General features: G+C 41.5%; 1 protein-coding gene across 2 annotated transcripts in view; it reads left to right on the forward strand.

Moving 5' to 3' along the window:
• The window catches only part of LOC122996686 (AT-rich interactive domain-containing protein 3B-like), a 54,431-nt gene that overhangs the window by 28,841 nt on the left and 4,471 nt on the right, over positions 1-21,119 (forward strand). For both annotated transcript variants that reach the window (XM_044372314.1, XM_044372400.1), the window contains exons 5-8: positions 16,814-16,997; positions 18,132-18,391; positions 20,229-20,501; positions 20,925-21,017. In XM_044372314.1, the coding sequence (XP_044228249.1) occupies positions 16,814-16,997; positions 18,132-18,391; positions 20,229-20,501; positions 20,925-21,017 (810 nt within the window). The remainder of the gene's footprint in view (positions 1-16,813; positions 16,998-18,131; positions 18,392-20,228; positions 20,502-20,924; positions 21,018-21,119) is intronic.

The raw sequence follows: 21,119 nt of genomic DNA on the forward strand, positions 1-21,119 counted from the left end.
GGCATGTGGGGTATTTTGAATCCAATAGAGACACCTTTGTGCTATAAATTGCAGTGTGAGTCTGTGAGAGTTGCCACAGGTGAGACAATAGCTGTTCATTTCCCGCACTTTGCCTATGTGGAAAAGGAAAATACCACAGGACTTCCATTTCTTAAGAGTCATTTCCTGTCTCATTGTGAGGATGGGTTTCTATTTTTTACAGAGTTTTTGGAATTTCACTATAGGTTGATTGTTGTTAGGCCTGCAGCACAAATGATTTATTTAATCATACAGTATTTAGAAGCCATATGAGCTGAGAAAGGATAAAGGAATAAGAATAATAGTTCTTTCCTTTGTGGCTTCGAAATGTATCAGCTTGTTACATGGTTGTTAAGTGTGCTATGTCACTGATGAACTCAAAAAACATGCTGTAACTCTCACTGGCTAAGAAATCCTGTACTAATTCCCCTCCCCAGAGTAAAGGCCTTATGGGGTCAGCAGGTGAGATCTGCCTCCGCTGATCCTGTGGTTCTGCAGTATCAGAGCCAAGAGGATCTGGCAGTGGCCTAACTTATTTAGTTGGCCAACAGCCGGGGAAGCTCAGCTGACCGCATGCTGCTTTGATATGGCCTACAAGACCCCTCTGACCAGAGCAGCTAATGTGCTTAGGCATTTATCAGACAAATCCGTTACCAAGCAAATGGCATGGCTCGAGCAATACCTCCCAAGGTGAATCACAATGTTATTACAGTGCTGCATATTTCACATTATGTTTTGGCAGGTTATGATGGGTTATGATGGTCTGTGAGAGAGTGTGTGGTTCATACCTCATTATGTTTTGTCACAGGCAATGATGGGTGATACCATATGTATACGAGTGTGTATGTGAAGCATAGTTTGTTTTGTCACACTGTGACGGATGATGATGGTGCGTACATTTGTATAGATGGGACCATGTGCATCGACATTCATGTGTGTCTGCTCGTACGCAAATGTTGGCAAGCTCACAAGAGCAGCAGCTTCGGAGTGTCTGGTCTGGTCTTAGCACCCGGAGGTCTTGTTTGGAGGGTGATGAATTAAGCTGAGTCAGAGAGAGGGAGGGACAGGATCTGTCAGGGCCCTGTTAGCATCTCTGTCCAGTGGCAGACGCTGGGAGCTGTTGGCTGCTGACCCTTTACTCACGCTGGTCAGACGGAGAAATCCATCAAGTTGACTAAAATGCCACCTGACAGCAGATAACTGGCTGATTACAGTCCAATACATCACGTTATTTTCATTATATTTTAATTTGCATTTATTTAAGACAGGAAAAATAGTTGACTTTGTAGTGAGTTTTATAAACAGACCTGTCTTTTTATTTTTACAACCGCAAAATGAATGTGATAATTAGCACTCTTGTCATTTACATTTTGTTGAACTTGCTGTGAGTGAATTACAGTGAGTGCAACAAGAACCGACATGGATCAAGTTCCCTTATCATCTTCAGTACAAGTGACCAGTAGTGAGGCAGAGCAAGGGTCAGTAGCCGACAACTGTTGTAACAAATATAACTGTGTCTCCAGAGTGCTCATCTATAATAGACAAGAGTGAGGCAAAGGAAAAGAAAATGAGGAGAAACAGAAGTAGCTTTTTTTATTTTTTATTTTAGTATTTTCATTTAGGAAAGAGAATGAGCACCACAAAAAAACATTCTCATTGTTAGAACTGGTAAGGTGAAAAATAAACAGCCATGGCTGCACGCTGCTTCAAATAAGGATGCAGGATATGACAGGGATGTTGCTATTGACATTAGCGAGACCTGATGCAACCATTGTACTAGAGGGTAGGGTATAATTTCAGCTACTCCAGAGTGAGTTCTTCACCCCTCCCTTAAGACAAGAGGCACTTGGCTGACCTCTGCTGTCTCTCAAACTGGAGTCTTAATCACAGGGAACAAATTGCTTGGCTGAATTCCCTTTTTGCCGATAGTGCCAAGAGTATATGAGATGAACAGCAAACCTTACAAAGCTCTTGTTGATGGCACCCTCTAATTACTGTGCGTTTACTTCTCCTTCCATTTCCACTTCATAGATATTGGTTCAAGATTATTGCACTCCTTTTTTTTAATTAAAGAGCACTCAGGCTGCTGTTTCAATTTAATGTCATTATGTGCTGTTTGTTAAAGCTGGTCGTGTGGGAAAATGTCAGCCTCTTTTGACTGACCTTATAAGCAAAATGTTTAAAAATACTGCCCCATTTTGTGAAGCACATTGTGAGGTTAAGTGAAATCCAGTGGAATCTCAGGATGAGGGGAGACAAATGGTGAAGTGCTTTTCCCACCTCGTCGTGGGGCCTCCAGGCCTTGAGAGGAAAGCAACAGCGGAAGGAAACTTACGAGGGATTCCCATTTCCTGCCTCTGTGCTTAAAAACAGGCACGTGTGTGTGTGTGTGTGTGTGTGTGTGTGTGTGTGTGTGTGTGTGTGTGTTAATGGTTGAGGAATTTTAGCAGCTGTCCTAAATCCTGTCTTTGCGTAAAGGGGCCCATTGATGGGCTCTGCATCACAAAAACGGCAGAAGACACACATACAAATCCTCTCTACCTTTACTTCCTTGGTTCCCTTTTCTTTGCTGATTACTCCTCTGTCTTACAAGATCACTGTAGGGACACAATAATATTTGTTAGATCTATTGCTGGGCCCCTTTATGCATTGACCTGCGTACTATTTGTTGCTTGTAATGTTAGAGAAGAATCATAGTCCTATTGTACTAGAAAACCTCTTGTCATTTGCTCCAGATAAAAACATCAGCTAATGGCCTGACATGCAAATATAATGTAAATGCACCGTGGCTGCTCATGTTGGAAGAGTGTGGGTGGAGGATATTAGCCTTCATGAGTTACGCCGACATCATTGTCCATCATATCCATTACAGGTTTTGCTCCTTCACCCCCCACCGGGAGCGCAGAGAAAAGCTTTGACGGTGGCTTGATGCCATTAACCACCTCAAAGGTTTCGATTAAGCAGATGGGTCATTGTTTGTTTTGGTTCGACACCCGGCCACTTTCTCATTCGGGATGGGGGCAGCGAGTGAGGCTGCGGGAGCTATGGGTGTGCTATGAAGAAAAAAAAGAGACGAAAAAAATAAAAGAGTGATGCAGCCAACTGCCTGTCAGCGCTGTCCACTTGAGATGATTAATGGCCACAGGCTGTGATGGACAGACACAGAGAGAGAGGCTCCTGTTCAGTGAAATCACCAGTCGAGAAAGGCGGGAGTAACAGGCGGGGAGTAAAGACAAGTGTTTTAGCCCCTTCTTCTCCAGCCAGAAAACCCCACACGTTGCGGTCAGCAAAGGCTAGATCCATCGCAGTGTGACAGTCTTGTGAAGTGTAGATTCAGCTTAAGAGGGACCACATGGTGTGCTATCACTGCCTTAGAGTTATTTTAGGGGAAAATCCCTTCGTAGTAGATTTAGGTCTGTTAATAGTAATAAAGTGGTAAGCCGGACTTGTCTGTGCCATTAAGTCGTAGTGGTCTTAATGAGGCTGAAGAAAGATGTATAGAATTAGAGGAAGGAGGAGGAGGGGAGGAAGGGGAGAAGGTAATGATTATAATGAAGATGTCTCATTTAGCTGCAGCTACATAATAAACCAACTAGCAGTGGCTCTGCTCTGTTTGTTCCTGTAAAGATTTACTGAGGCTGCCAGTAATGTTTTCAGGGGCCACATAGCAAATGAACACATGTGGGCTTTTGTTTGGTCTACAATCAAAATGGAGCATGTCAATAAGTGTCATTTTCACCCTGCAAAGCGTATTTTCCTGAAATAAAGAAACAAACTGACATTTTTAATTTACTACAGATAACATGAGAATGGCAGACCACACTCTAAAAAAATTTAGATAGCTCATGTCTTTGCCAGTTTTTTTTCACATTTTTAGAAAAGCAAGAATTTTGCATCTGTGTTAAACTGGATACTATTTGCAGTATTTGTGCTATGGGAAGAGTGGCCTCCCAGCAGGACATTAGAAGAAGTTCTCTAACTGTAACCCTGAGACCAAGAACTCTGTCCACACCAATTACACCATGAATGGGCTCTGGGGGATCCATGTATGCATTATATTGCTCCCCCGGTCAGCCTCACACTGGCCCTCGTAACAGGCGGGCCCTCTGTACAAACACAACACTACAATAGGAACATTCTCTGACTCTTTGAAATGGCCTCATTTTCCTTTAGTTAACACCCCTCAACTTCTGGAAAGTGGCAGCACCTGGTTGGTTTAACAACAAAAACACAAGGTATTGTGAGCACATTCGCCCATTTTAGAGTTGGATTGTGAGTGAAATGATTTTCATTAGAGATCGACCTTTTGAACTGCAGGGCAAATATTAGACAATAAATGTAATAGTTATTTTAAATTTGGTGACCAACTTATTTAAACCGGTTTCTACAATCTGGCTCATTACAGATGCAATTCTCAAGATGGATGCGGTCTTCGAGGCCTGAGAAACATGTTTTACATAGAGTGCACCAATAAAATGTAGTTAGGAAATTACATTTTGTCCTCTCTTGTCTTTCTTTCTTTCTGTCTCCACCCCCTTCCTCCTCCTTTGCACCCACCCCATTCTCCTTCCCCCTCTGTTTATTGTGCTACAGTTACAACCACTGAAACTTGATAACACCATGGGGGATAGGGGCAGAGGGCCGCGCTGTGGCCTGCTTGGTGAGGCCAGGGGGAGGAGGGGCTGGATTAAGGGGCCTCCTGTCCTACATGGGATGATTAATGATCTCCAAATAAGTGGGGGCCAACCTTTTTGATAGGGCAACGCTGACGGACAGCAGACAAGGGAGCGACCGTCGCGTGTCTGAATGTGTGAAAAGAGAGAAAAGAGAGGATGAAGGATGAAGAGGGCAGACATGGAAACCACAGTAGGAGACAAGGGCAGACGGGGTGCCATGGTGACACAGGAGAGGTTAAGGGAAGCATTGACCAGCTTGTAGAAACAAGGCCATGCTCTTTCGTTTCCCTTTGGAAGCATTCTGTCAGTGGGCTGAAGCTGACTAAACTTGCCAACCAGACAGAAAGATAATCAGGCAAACATACTGAAAGACCAGCACTGGTAGCACGGGGCCCCTACATTCAGGAAAGGGTGGGAACCTAAATGATATACAGATTCCAACCACTGCTTTTTAATCATTGCCCCAAGACAGACTCCAAAAGAAGAGGGCAAAACTATTCTTATTGGACACATCCTTCACTGCATTTGGGATCAAAGATTTTATGGTTACCGTGTTGATATATCTGAGGGCTGAGATTATCTTCGCCTTTGGTAAACTCCACCCGTTGGCTGGCAAATTACAACCCAGCTTTTGGGGAGTAAGCACATCTGTGGCAGCTCCGCTCTTCTCTCCCTTCAAAACAAAAGGAAACACTAGTTTTCCTGGTGTTTTTTTTGTGTTGGAGGGTAAGTCAGATTAAAATCTTGAGACTTTTTGTTTGTTTCATACCAACCAGGACTACTCTTTGTGTCTCTTCCTCTCTCTGTCTCCTCATCCCAACCCCCAATCCGTATCGCCTCCCTGTTATTTCCTCTGTCATTTAGCCAGACTGTTCCACAGCCCTAGATTGCCACTGTGCTGTCCATCTTTAATTACGACCATACTGTACAGGGATTTGAGTCTCTAAGCTGCAGTGCTGGGAGATTCTTAATCACCACGCTCATAAGTAACTGAGCAGAGGAGAAGACGAGTGCAGGCCTCAAGCAGATTCATGCTTCCCAGCGAGGTCATCGGTCAGGGTAAAAATAACATTGGCTGCTCAGTTCATCTCAGCACCTTGTTTTGTCTTCAGTTGAATAAATTTGCAAATACTCTGCAAAACAAATGTGGCAATCAAATACTCCTATCCATTTACTGGGAAATGAGGAAATGAGCATGAATAAGATGAGAATGACACGTCAAGGCACAATGGAAAAAACTTCCATCAAAAGAAGCGTGAGGGGTTAGGGCACATGCCACATGGCCACAGCGCCAATGGTTCGATTCTGGCTGGGGGATCTTTCTTGCATGTTGTGCCATCTCCCCACGTTTCCTGTCTGTCTCTACACTGTGATTGACTAATAAAGGCAAAATGCAAAAAAGAAAAAGTGTAAAAGAGTAAGTTTAAAAAAAAAAAAACGTGATTAAAATGTTGATTCTCTGTAAAAGCAGTACAGAGACATGATGGACTTTAATTTCATTCAATATAGTTGAAACACATTTAGTTGCGACATAAAACTTAAGGCAGGACCCAACATTTTTCAATTCAAAAAAAGAACATTAAGCCGCATTAAGAGACTTTGTTAAGCTGTTCCCACATGAAACTCTCTTGTGACGCAAACTTCTGCTATCCCTGCATATCTGTGTGTCTTGCTTCTCCATCTGTGTCCTGTGTGTGCTCTTAAAGCAATGTTTCCTGGCCTCCACACCCCTGTGATGGATGGTATGAAATACATTACAGCCCCCAGAGGAGCCCTACACCAGTACAATAGCCCTGAGCTCACTTCCAGTGCAGCTCTGCAGCAGTGTTGCATAAGCCGCACACTAACGGAGATCTGAGTGCAAAGGGGCCTAATGGAAAACAAGACGCTTGATTTGAGGGAAGAAATGGACATGAAACACACAGTTGCCAAATGCTTTTACCTCTTTGTTGATGGCAGTTTAGTTGATGTGCTGTTTGAGATACATGAGTAGATAAAGGTATTGGTCAGTTAACAAGTTATTATAGATGAGTGAGCAAAGATGAGTTTTCATCTTTCATAACTAGGCTCAAAGCTTGACTTTTCATGTTGTACACTTTATATTCCCTTTGTCATCATTCTCCTTTATCATTCTGTTGTGTAACTGTCGGTCCTTAAAAATATTAAAATCTTCTTGATGTTAAAGGCCCTAAGAAGTGTTCTAAATACAGTAATTAGTCATTTTCTTTTTTTTTAACTAACATTTTTAATATCATTTATTTGATACTTTGTATTGTTTGTAATTTAAGAAAAGCTGTGTGAAAAGCGTCTTCTGCTGCTGACTGCATTTTAAGACACTTTGCATAATAGCATCAGCTAAAGCCCTGAAAGGTAAATGTATGACTCTCTGTCATGGATTCCAAAAGCCAAAAGTAATTAGCATTGACAGGAGTTAAAATTTCAAAGATGACTGCACAACCCCCTACAATCTCCTCCCCTATTTCAACATATCGCTCTTTCTCCTTGGCTTATAGCAGCTGATGTCTCCTGTATTGATCGGTGCTGCTGGGCTCCAAATGGGGCTCGTCAGCTGATGGCTTTATCTGTCAATCCGGGTGTCCATTGATTGAAGCAGTTAGCTGCCTTATAAAGCTTGCTAGAAGGGAGAGGGAACCCCCTCAGTGTTGCACCTGCTAGTTAAGACATCACTGCCACCTACTTACCCTTTAAACCTAACTGGCAACAATCAGAGCTTGAAATTGAAGCCAATGCGGAAGTCTCTTAAAGTGCAATACCACTGACGGTCGCTAGAGGCTGGCTCCAAGAGACTCCCATTCAAAAAGCATCAGCTTCTCTTGTGAAATACTAAGTTAAACATTTTTTCAGCGAGCCATTATGGTCTCAATCTCTAAATTCAAACCCTCTTATAAGTGTGCTGGTGGTCATTTTGGAAATTATTGCTCCATTAATAAGATTTGAAGACTTATAGTAACTTTGATGTGTGCTGTGTGGTTGTTGATTGACAGTTCGCTCACCTGCTGCTCTCGACTATTGTGACTATTGTCGTAATATTTCAGTAAGTTTAAGGTTACTTTATAACTATACCTGCCGTTTTAATTAGCTAATGTTAGCACAAATCTGCACCGCTCTGTGTTCCCAGTAAGTTAACGTTAGCTTTGGTCCAAGGTAGCGGGGCGTGCTTCTAGACCCCTTATGTGGAAGGTCCTGGCTCCAAACGGAAAAGATGGCGCCAACCATAAGCAGCAACTCTGGGCTTCAAACCGGCTCCAATGCAGACCAATGGGTGAAGTCACGCCTTGCTACGTCCATCGTCATATATAGTCCATTTGTAAACCAAGAACACTCTGACCAGTGACCTGTCACTAGTGTTGGCCACAGATCTATTTAAGAGATACTCTCATTTCTATTTCTGACCCTCTCTTTTTATGTTTCTATCTAGAATTCCCTCCTTCATTCTTACATTGTGTTTGGAAAAAAATACATTGGGTCTGTCATATATGGAATTTTTCCCTTAAACTCTGTGTCTCCCTTTGTTCATTTTATTCTTTCTAAATATTACTCCCTTCCCTCATTATCTGACTCTCTATTTCTGATTTACTTTACCTGAGTTTTAAGTGACTTGAATGGAAAAAAATTAGGCCTACTTACTGTACCTTAATCCCAGCAATCTACAGTTGATGCCAAAGCTCCTCCCTCTATTATGCGTACAACATACCATTGTCATGTTGCTGTGACATATACATTCTTGACATTTCTGCAAAGATCAGAGATGGCAGTTTACAAGGCCAAGCTATTGTTACTTTTCTCTTACTGGATCTTCCAGTCAGATGTAAACATGGAGCAGAGGTCTTTTAGTATAGGCTGTAGAGTTTTAAATTGTGATTTCAGAATGATATGTACTCTCTCAAAAGACATGTTCTTATTGAGTGATCTGATGCAACACATTAAAAACTAAATGAAACTACTTAGACATTAAACATGTTTACACAGCAACTGCTTTTAATAGAAATAATACGTCTTGAAATGTAGTTGACTGTATACATTTTTGAGTTTACATGCTTGTTGAGTAGTCAAGCTTGTGGATAGAAAATAACTTTTATTGACCTTTTTCCTAAGTGACTGTAACTCATAATACAGGGCTGTATCAGACCTGTATTTACTACCATTGTATATGTCAACAAAGAGATTTTACCTTTTCCAACAACTATACACTCTAAATCTTCTCTGTCATCTGCTATTCACCCTTGTTTCTAAAGCTTACTCATAAATCCAGTGTTGCCTAAAGATATTTTCAGTCTAACCATAATTACGACGTGGGCCTTTTAAGCCAGTTCAAACAGGAATGGGTGAGACAGAAAAAGGAGTCATTGATTCCTTCATATCAGAACGGGGTATTCAACTGTAATACTTTTTGAGTTGTTACCAAATTGTGTCTGTAGGTCAAATTGTGGAAAACTTCTTTATTTCAGAAAATTCAGATTTGAATCAATTTAGCTAACTATACCAATACACTATTTAGGCAAAGCTCCTATACAGCTTTTTCTTGCTCAGACAATACTAAATTCTCTAGAAGAACATGTTTGTACATGCAAGTAACGGACACTCAATGCAACGTTTGTAATGATACCATTGCTTAACCACAACTGTGCAACAAGGGTGGTAAAACGTTCACACTAAATGCATGTGTCATACATGCAACAGGTTTTAGTGGTTGTTGCAGTCAGTAGTGCTTCAGACATGAAGCAATAAGAAAAACGCAACACTTTCCTAAGACCAATTATTGTTTTTATTATCTGAATCATTCATTTACTCACTCAAAGCACCTTCTTTCCAGATAATGGGTTGTTACCTTCAAATATGGCTTCTGGGTGGAGCAACTTAACCCCCTGAAGCACTAATGGATGGATGCATAAACAGATACACATACTACACATTGACTTTATCAAGCCCAAAGCAGAGCAGAGAGGGGTAAATTTCACTTGTGTAGGGTAGGCAGGTAACAGACATCTATCAGGTAGCCTTTATCCACCGAATGTCTTATTTTTCTATGAATTTCTATCACAAAATTGTTGCATCCTCATGACCTAAAACTCGTTTGCCATATATTTGTAATGTGCTGAAGAGTCATTTCTCCACTAGAAATTAATGTATGCAACTATTTGTATAGTATGTGCAACTATATAGTCCAGTATATTCCTCTAATGTGATTTTCCCTAATATGAATGGACATCCTGAGAAAGCATATCAAATATCCAAATTTTCCCTATCTGGCATACACTTCTTAGAGGTCCTCTTAATCTTTCTGAGGTCCTCCAGAAATTGAATGACCAGTGACCCAGAGCAACTACGTAGTGTAAAAGACATCAACCATCTCTCCGTCAGTTCATCCATCTCTCTGTTGGCTCCATATCAGCCAGTGTTGATTGGGGTCTAGTCAGTTGATCTGCCGGGTCTCTGGGGATCCAGGGGACTTGGGTTACAGTTGGAGAGGCCATCTCACTTTTCGCGCCATCCAACCTTTTCAATCCCCTTCCCCCTCTATTTCACCAGGTGACCCATCTTCATGACCCACGGAGAAGGAGTCATGTTTCTCTCTCTTTTTCTTTCTCTCTTCTGTCCGCCCGTCTTATTCAGTTCAAAGATGCTTTACTGGCATGACTGTCAAAAGATGAAGTCTGGCCAAAACAGCACAGTACGTTAAATATCCTATAAAACTGTATCTGTAACTCTATGGCAATTCAGAGATTTATTGCCAAATTGCATTTGACAAACTTCTAATCGTGTAATTCAAGTTTTAATAGTGTCATTATTTGCAGTCTGACAGCCTCCCCAGTGTGTGAACAGCAGTGAGATTTACAGCTTCTAGCTGTTGTTTGGAGCCTCGCCAGTTTTGCAATGTTTTACACCACAGGCTGAAGCAGTTGACAGTGCACAGAAGACAGCTCCTTTAATATATTGGCTGCCTGCTTGCTGTAATAATTCTTACTGAGAAGCTACTCTCACTGTTTCCTGAGTAAATATAGCTTCAAGTGACTTATCCATCATTGAATGTTTCCTTTTTTCCCCCAGCTTTGTATTTGTTCTTTTAATTGAGACAGAAGGAAAAGTGAGAGGAAGAGACAAGAGAGAAGGATGTAGTGGTTTTTGATATTCCTAAAATAACAAGCTGAATCTGAACTGTGTCTACAGTGAGACCTGCAGAAATGGTTGTTTAGGCCCCAAAATTTATGAAGATATTTACATGAAAGTCATAAAAATATATGTCGAGTATATATGAGATTCTTACACGAACTCCCAGACATTCCTGCTTATTGTGTTCCTCATCACATCTCAGCTTAGTACAGTTGGCAGAAGACAAACCATTATTTCTTTATCTGTCCTGTCTTGCTGCTCTCCCTTTGTCTGCCTCTCTCTCCCTGCTTTTCTCCCTTTGTCAATTCACATTAATTGCACTTTATTGACATGGCAGGAATGAAACCTATGCAGCCGAAGGTATAGAGCATATCGACAGACATATTTTAAACTTTATTAGACGACTGTCCCTCTGTTTCTATCTCTCTGTCTGTCTCTGTACCAGCTGTGGCTTTAGCTTCATGCTTAGAATAGCGATGTATCTATAGTGTAACGTTACATTTAACTTCCCTTATGTGGAGGGTACATATCTTAACACTTGATATGAATTGGTCCGTCATGCGAGTGGTGGCTCTGCCTGGACTAAAGATAGCGAATTCCATACACTCAAGGCTTTTTTACCTTTTATGTCCCTGGCCATGCATTAAAAATAAAACAAACATGCCCCAGCATACAGCGGGGTCCTGACAATATGCTGCCCCGACATACGAACATATAAACTACAGCCAGGGGCTGCCCGACATAAAGTAAACTCCCAGCATGTGGAGTCCAGACTCTCGTCTCTCCTGTCAGTGTCTCTCTGTCCCGTGCTAATGAAGGGTTTTGGCTGTTCTGTATTGGTATTCCCATCAAACGCAATTTTTGAAATGATGGATTAAAGGTGGCAAACAGGTGTACCACTTACTATTGTAATCCTTTGCTTGTCACTGGTGTAGTTTATGCCTTCAAATAATTTATCTTCTTTACATAATAAAGAAATTTAAAGTGTTGTTGCAGTGGACAATTTATAAACTGCTTTGGCAATAGGGTCTCTTACTAAAAGCCATTCCACTAAGTGAACTAAATATACTAATTTTGAACATACTAAGTGGTCTTAAATGCAGAGTGAGATGTAACCCTGGTTTGGTCTGATGTGGTGGTTGGGGCTTGGAGGAGGGGGAGGAAGGTGTGGGAGCTCTGAAAGGACTCAGACACTGCCATGAAGCCAGGGGCTGTTTGTGTTGGCTGACACCTTCCTTACAGCAGTAATCCAGTCTTTCTCCAGCTGGCTGGCTAGTAGCTACCACACCTCCCCCTTCTTTTTTTCCTTCCTTCCTTCTATCCTTCCGTCCTTCCCTCCTAGTGGCAGAAAAAACAGTCACAGAAAGTGTTTCCTTTCCTGCTTTTTTTTTTTCTTTTTTTTTTACGTAATCTCTGCTCATTTCCCTCCTTTCTTTTCTCATCCCTGTTCTAGTTCTGTTTTTCTATCTTTTGCTCTCTTTGTAATTATATTCATTTCTTTGTATTTATATTCATGTCATTAATCTGAGTCTCTTCCAGTAATGATCAGTAGATTCAATAGAATAATCCTCAAATTAAACACTAGAGTTTAATACAACCAAACACTATGAGATGATGTGTTGTTTCCTCCTCTCTGTTCGTTTCTTCCTGTCTTTCCTCGCTGTAGATGATAGTGAAACCTCACACCAGCCAATGCTCATTCAGTAAAAAATTCATTTCCTGTGTGTTGTCCGCTGGAAGGCTGTCGCTCTGTCACTTAATTATTTAAAAAATGCCCATCATGTGAAGTCAGTGATATTTAATTTACCACTACTGGCGTCAGGGGCACCCAATTGATTTATTATAGAGGCCCTTTAATGTGAACAGCTGTTTCCTGCTAAAAATAGGTCAGGGGTCAGATAAAATGACCTTGTTCCCTCTTTTTTTTTTGCCCTCACATTGAGATAGAAAGCTTGGACTGTAATGTGAGGTGGGAAATGTTAATGTTTGATTCAGATGGACAGTCTGCCTCTGTCTGTCACAGTCTGTTTAATGTCTCCCAGTGCATGAGGCCAGTACTGGCAGTACTGGTGATTATTACGAATTGTGTATTGATCAATGTCCCCAGCCTCTGAAATTATGGACATAAGGCTTTTTACTTGATTACAGATTTTACTGTATAAGTGAGTGTGCATGAACATGGTTTATTTTCATTCTCTTGTGTGTCAACACAGAGATTTATTTTCCCTCAGTGTAAATGCTGAAAATTAAATTAATCAAATACAAAGATATCGACTATCTGCACAAAATATCCGCTATATCACCTGACATTAGATTCTCTGTAGAAGTATCAGCCTCAAAAGGTCTAGTCAAACCCTAGATTTTATGTCTTTATCTCAGCTTTTACAGTCTTTTTCAGTTATACTCACAGCCTTTTTTCCCCTCCTCTGTCTCACTCTCTATCTGTATTCCTTATCATTTGAAGTCTAGCCGTTTGAAGGCTAGCCGTGTGGCTCTTGTGTTCACAGTGGAAGTCAGAGGAAGGACTTAGGGAGTGGTTCAGGGGCCCTCAGCCGCGGCACTTCCCACCAGAGCGACCTCTGACCCCTGGTGCCATTAATCACTAGGCTCCTGATGGCCCTGTCCCTGGGGGAAAATCAGTCCGGGGCAAAGGATGATGGGAGGTGAAGCCTGCAGCCAATTACAGATTGGCTCAGAGCAGCCAAGTGGACAAATCACGGCTTTACAGAGAGATGAAATATCCAATAGCTGCCTACTTGAGTCCGACGTGGCCTGATGCCATGAAGTGTTTTATATGTGGTCTCAAATCATTGTGGATCCTGTTGTCTCTAGTCTTCTCTAAGAAAAAGAAAAAAAAAGTAAGCAATAGGGTGAAATGGGAGCGTTTATAACAACAGAATAATGCATAAAAAGGGGCTGTGAGACAGAGGAGTTGTACTGCTGTGATCAAAAGAAATGTTTTGGACTGGTCTAATTAAGCCTGTTAGAGCTAAATGTCTCCAGGGTTGAAAACAGAGCAGATGTGGGACACCAAAGGCAAGCGGCAAATTAGGGAACTCTCTGGCTAACTGCCCAAGTGTTGCTAATGTGATTTTTGGTCAATTACAGCATTATCAAAGGTGCTTTCCCAGCTCTTTCACATATGATCGGGCCATGCTGAAATGTGAAACCTGGTTGATGTCACGTGTTGACTAATTAATGCTGTTTTAGGTTTCAAAAGCAGCTCTGGTCCTCTTAAGATATATAGATAGCTATTTGGTTTCCTCTCTTCCACACACACAACACTCACTGTGCTCCTGTTTAAAATGTAATTTTATTTTCTCTCTTTGTGTTCTTATTGTTAAGTTGCTGAAAATAGCTCTTTGTGAATACATTAAATCAGATTTTGATTTGACAGCAGATACTGATAAAGGGCTGAATAAAAGCATAGGTGTGAATTAAAGCCTAACTAACAGCTGGCCTGTCACTGTGGGGCCAGCGCTGTTGTGTCTCATTTGTTTTGCTCTCATTGTTCATGGCCGGGCCAGTATGAAAACATGGCTTCCTGCTGACCTGCAGTTTAATTCACACATCAATAACCCCTGGCTGATCTCTGACCCCTCTAGTTGTACTAATTGTTTGATGCAGGATTGATGTCCAACGCTGCATTAAATAACTGACGGGGCGCTGGCAGCAAAGCATTCCTGGTGCTTTGATCCACTGCGTGTTCTGGAAATGTTGCTACTGCCCAGAGTTGTAGTCAGAGGTCCGCCAGCAACATCATGTTTACTGTGCCACCACAGGATACAATTTATCTTCTTTTCAGGTTGATAGGAGCGAGAATAAGCAAATGTATAATCTACAGAAGGACAGGATTATTTAAAATGTGAGATTTATTGCACAGTTGCCTATTAAACTATATAGTATTTGTTGTAATTTGTGTGTACATTTATATACTACTATATATGCTGGTAACTTGGTTGCAACTGAAGATATATCAATACAGCTGCAGTATGAAAATAGCTACAACATAGTGTTAATAGTAAAAACCAATTAAGGTCCTTTTTGAAGGCTAATTTAACTTATTGGTGAACTAAATGGTAATACAAGCCTGACCTTTTAACAGAGACATTTAATACTAACTTATTGCTCCTCTCCTCATAGCTAATCCGAATGATCTGTAAGGATGCTGGCATCTTGGCAAAAGGCCCTCTTGTTTTGCTAATTGTTAATTGGCTCTAGAGATAAGATGTCTGTTTTCCTAGAACAGAATTTCAAGAAGCTGAACAATATTAACTGCATACAGTGTGCTGTGGTGCTGTGGTTATGCTCAGGGTGAGAGGAGGCATTACAGATCTGTCTAAGTGGCTGTAATTTTCTTTTTTTATTTTCAAGGTTATATCTGTTTTCTACTGTTACCACTAAATCACACCGGCATTCAGATACAATCTTCTAATATTTTGTCTACCCACATGTACATAAATGGAGGTGGAGGTGCATTTGAGGTGTATTTGATTTTACAGGTGTACCTTATAAACTTGTTCCACTCTACATTTGTATTCCTGCATTCCTACCTGTATTTTCTGTATTATCCCGGCTCTCTCTGATTACTTGTTGATCTGTGTTTGAATGTATAGACCTCAGCAACAGGTTCCTATTCTCTCCAAACTCTAAAAACCTGATTCACATTCCATTGTTGTAATGTTAACATGCAGAATGAGGAAACTGTGATGCCAAACAATGATTGTTCAATGTTGCAGCCTCACCGGCACTCCCAACACCTGTGTAGAGAAGCAAGTGCGCCATAGTCACGTATATTAACAGGCTTACAAGCCTTTCCTCACTCCCGCCTTACTCAAATACCCAAATCCCAACACCTGTCTGCTAGAAATGTGCTGTATTTATGTTTTTACATTTCACTCAACCTTTTGAGAGTGTTTTTCAGTTAACACAACAGTATAAGTTTTACTTACTACCACCAACATAACAACCACTATTATTAAGCGCACGGGTCAGAGCTGCCACACCTTCCTGATCTCCACTCTTATGCAGGTCCATGTGTTCACTTAGGCCCTTTGCACATGGCTTAAAGACATGTTGCTAACTTAAGAAAATGAATCAGGGCTAATCTTCATGGCCTGATCACACTGCTATTTTACAAAGTCATTAATGAGTCCAATTCCAGGTTAAGAGCAGCCTGTGGAGGGGCTGAGGGATTGGCTGGCATTAACTGAGAAGGCAAATCTGTACGACTCCCCTGCGCTGGGCCTGGCAGCACTAACAGCAGAGGGGTGTGGATTTACTCAGTACAATCCTCTAAATGAGCTTCATTATACTGGCCTATCCAGGAGCCCCCCACCCACCGCTACCCATGGATTAGCAGGTCGTCACAATCCCCAGTCCCCTCCTCCCGCTCCGTGCTTACACTGTTGCACATTGCACTTTTTGATTCTGTTGCATACTGCGAACCACCCCCTCCTCCTCGCTGTCCTCCCCCCGCACGCTCCCTGCAAGCTTCACTGCAGATAAGCTGTTGACAAGATTAATGCATCTGTATCAAAAGTCTAGAGCCGCTTTGCTTTGTGTTGTTTGCGAATCCCCTTTTCCAGGTCAAGCCAGATTGCCTTAACTGGGCTAATATGTTTTCAAGCCAAATTTAACAGACGTACAGGCAACATGCCTGTCGCCCTTGTTTTACCAGTTTCCTGACAGCACTTAGATCAGTATCTGAAGGTCACAAAATGATCCCGACTGTTTCACCATTGATTTGTTGATGAATAAATGCATAATGTAGAATTCACGCTGCCCTTTTCACTGATGCAGCTTTAAATATATTTTCTGTTTTAGGTGCTAGTATGTCTCAGCAGGGACACACGCAAAAGAAATTGTCAAGATTATATCCTGTTCTCATTGATACAATCCATGTTTATTGTACGTCACTAAGCTATTCATATTCAGATGTATTTGCACAGTATTGATTTATTTTCTGGTTTTCCTCTCCTCCATAGGAACCCCAGTCAATCGTATCCCCATCATGGCCAAGCAGGTCCTGGATCTGTACATGCTGTACAAGCTGGTGACAGAGAAGGGAGGCCTGGTGGAGGTCATCAACAAGAAGATCTGGAGAGAAATCACAAAGGGACTCAACCTGCCAACCTCCATCACCAGTGCAGCTTTCACCCTGCGCACACAGTGAGTCTTTGTGTCCGCGTCACAAAACAACCAGCCAAATCAGTTGCTGTGGTTACTATAGATTGACTGTTTACACTCAGATACGCGGCCTGTTCTTAATGTCTTGTAAACTCTAATTTAATTTACTCCAAGTAAATAAAGAATCTCAAGTGTGTGACTTATCAGCTGGCAACAAGCGGCTTCCTCATGCCATGAATATGCGTGCGTGTGTGTGCGTGTTTTGAGGGAATGTGGATTTATGTGTGTGTGTGTGTGTGTGTGTGTGTTGCTGTGGGTGCAGATGTCAATATTAACCTGTGCCCGATTGTTTATACACATGCGAGTTTGTTTCCTCCACCAAGCCGCCTTCCCTTTTCACATTCAATCCCTCTGTTCATTACATCACACATAGAGCTCATTGATTCCCATAGATTTATTGATGTGATTTGGGTCAGAGTTCACAATGACTAAGGTGGGGTTTGACTGACAGCTTGTAGGCCGAGCCTCGACTAAAACTCTCTCGCTCTCTGGACGGAAACCCTTCAGGAGACATAACACCTCTCTATCCTGTCCACTAGCAGGGTGCCCTAATGAACCTTTATGTATTTTTAATGTTGGTGGGCTGTTATGTAGCATCGCTCCACTGGTTTTATCTAATGGACGCTGCTCTTAGCTTCTTATTGATCCTCAGTGCTGCTATTCCACCATTATGCAGTCAGCATGCATATGTTCATTTTACTGTATGTTCTAATGGGATGGAAAAAATACCAGAGCTTTGACTTTGCATACTTTTACAGCTTATGTGACGTCATCCAAGTATACTCAGTATACAAAACACGTTTTGAACAATTTACATACCAGGTGTTTCACTAAAGTCACTGTGATAACATAAATGACAGGACAACAAGGGACCTGGTTGCTATAATAAGTGTATAGGATTAGAGAAAAGTGGCTGACACAGCTAGGTATCTACTAGAGAAACCTGATTTCTTGACCTTGTATTTACATAACCAACTTTCTAGCAGGGTTTTTACATGTGTGTCCTAAAAGTAGATTAAAAAAAAAAGCTTTTCTTATATTTTGTAAACTTGTGGTGATCTGATGTATTGATTTGTGTGTGTGTGTGTGTGTGTGTGTGTGTGTTTTTCTTTTAAGGTACATGAAATACCTGTACCCATATGAGTGCGAGAGGAAAGGCCTCAGCTCCCCAGGTGAGCTTCAGGCCGCCATCGACAGTAACCGACGTGAGGGTCGTCGTCCAAGCTACAGCAGCAGCCTCTTCCGCTTCTCTCCTTCTCCTAGCACAGCTCCCCGCATCCTCTCACCTCCCAAGATGCACCTTTCGGCTCTGGGGGCAGGGACCTCAGGGGCCCTCAACGGCTTGCAGGCCTCACCAGGACCCTCTCTGAAGAAAGGTAGGCACCTTAGATGTCAGTTGCAGAGGAACTGTGGCACAGAGACTTCTGATGGTGTGAATAAAATGTGATTGACTAGATGATTTATGAACTTTTGGTTCAGCTATGACTTCTACTCTGCAATCATTATCAGGGAAACATTGAGCTATATGTACGAAACTCACATTTATGTCTAATGAAGCCATTGTGTGTATATGAGTTTTACACTTTATACTTAGTATGATTTATGTTTTGAAAATACTCACAAACTTGTGGCTGCCTAAAGAGGAGTGTAATCTTTATGCCACAAATGAAAATATGGGAAAAATAAGTTTATGCTATGCAGGGTTATTATCCTCTAAAACATTTTCTGCCCACAAGCAAACAGGCTTTTCACAGATTTACACGTGTGTAGCTGTTAAGAATGAAGAAGGGTGTTGCTGGAAAAAAAATATGCTCAGAAACCCTTTTTTATGGATTTATGAAGGTTTTATTAAACTGGGTAAATGTTTACTTCAAAGACTGGAGCCTCAGTACACTGGTCAAACTGGAGTGTTCCAGTTTGAGACATGTTGAGACTGTGAAGTATTTATAGAGATATACTGCCCTCTGTCGCAATTGACAGAAACTACATCTAGTCATTGCAATCTATAAAGGCATGGATGGAACAGTACTTACAGATAAGGTTATAGTTAAACGTTTATGGAGGCTTTTTCAGTATCAACATGATTACAAAGCAGTTGAAAGACATTTATAGGCCCTGATAGTACATTAAAATGTCTTTTTTTTTTCATCATAGTAGCTTGTTCCCTTTTTTGTCAAGTGTGTGCACAGGAATGTTGGTACAAGAATGTGTTATTACATGTGTTTATTACATTGAGTACAATGACCTTCCTTGTCTCCGCTGTGTCCCGTCGTTAGTGTGTGTGTGTGTGTGTGTGTGTGTGTGTGTGCGGGCGGGCATCTTTATGGTTTTATATGACTTTGTGAGTAAGTGCGTGCCCCAATGTGAGTGTTGTCCGTCCAGGTGTTTTAAGAGTCCATGTGTGAACCAATTCTGCCTCAGGCTGCTGAGAGCCCTCACCTTTACTACTGATTAATAACATGGTTCCCACGCCGGGGGACACTTTATGAAATTGGAAGCCTTGAGCCCACATCAGTAGGATCCTGTTGATAACTGTCATTACCCTGCTGTCTGCTATCTGATGTCACTTTGACTTGGCTGGAATGTGACTCCGCCATAGACCCCCACACTATCCATGTTGACTTGTAAAATGCACTGTATTTTACTCCTCACTCACTCGGTGTTTTCATGTAGGATGTCACATGGTTTTGCTGACCCAATCGATGTTGGTGTTAAACTGTTTTGCATGCTCAAGATCAGCTCTGTCTGTCCTAAATCTGTGGTTTTAAAAGTGGGGTTATGGGAACTAACAGGGGATCTAGAAGAGGGGTCAGGGGGTCCATCAGCAGAATAAAGAATGGTTTCATTTTAATGGAAGTTATACTAAATAGAGATTGCTTGAACATTGTGCCACTATTTAAAACGCTGGTGGTCTCTGCAGTTCATTACCACTACAATCACTTATTTTATTTAGAACTAAAAGTGACAAATTCAAAGTTTTAGAAGTCTTTTATGAAATTCTTTGTGCAAAAACTGAACTTTTCATTCAAACTGATTTCCTTAGAGATCTGTATCGTCTTTGCACTTTCCAAGTTGCAAATTAAGTAAAATTATACAACGTTTCTCTTACTGATAGGAAAATTCTGTTTCATTTAATGTGAGGATATATTCAGATTCTTGGACTAATGAATAATTAGCATTGCATTAAACTATCTGTCCATTTCTCTGTTCCAGATGACCTGACCGCCTCCATCATGGCAGCAAGGCCCCCTATGGCATTGACCCTGGGTCAGCAGCAGGTTGCAGGCTTGGCACGAGCCGCCACGCTGGAGCAGCTGAGAGAAAAACTGGAGACCAGCGGAGGAGAGGGGCCAGAGAGGAAGATGGCTCGTCTTGCAGAAGAGCAGCAGCGCCTGATGCAGCAGGCTTTCCAACACAACCTGCTGGCCATGGCTTCCCAAATGCCCATGAACTTGCGCCTGGGAGCCCCCGCCATCACCACCAGAGGTCAGAGATGCCACGTTTATCAAGATTATGTTAAAAGAACCTGAAAATGTTTCACATTCAGTGTGTTTTATATCACAAGAGGAACTTGTTGTACTTAACAGGTTTGCCACATCTCATTTCAACAAAAACAAGAACTTGACAGTATTCTCTGAACATTGTTTTCTTTAAATCAACATTTTTCTACAAAATTGAATGAACCTTGTAACTGCTTTGAAGTCAGTATTTGGTTGAGGGACTTTTGGAATCAGCATTTGTAAGCCCACTATTTCTGAATAAGCAGATCTAAATATATTACAGGTACTGCTTAAGGGGGAAATGTATAATGCATGTATAATGTTGGAACACAAAACATCAAAATTATTTCCTAAAATACAAAATACACAAAAAACTTACCATTTAACAATTATTTCTGTGTATTTTCAGATGAGAAGCAGCAGGACATGTCTCTGAGCATCTCAACCAATGGAAATGCCAGCATCACTGTCTCAGTGGAGGTCAATGGCACAATCTATTCAGGTGTGTACGGGGAAAGAGTGATTAAATGTCACATATGATTGATAAATAATAACAATGTTGAGAGCCCTTTACTTCCATTCAGTGTAATGTGTAATTTTTCCA

Source organism: Thunnus albacares, chromosome 1 (assembly GCF_914725855.1).
Source record: "Thunnus albacares chromosome 1, fThuAlb1.1, whole genome shotgun sequence".
NCBI lineage: Eukaryota > Metazoa > Chordata > Actinopteri > Scombriformes > Scombridae > Thunnus > Thunnus albacares.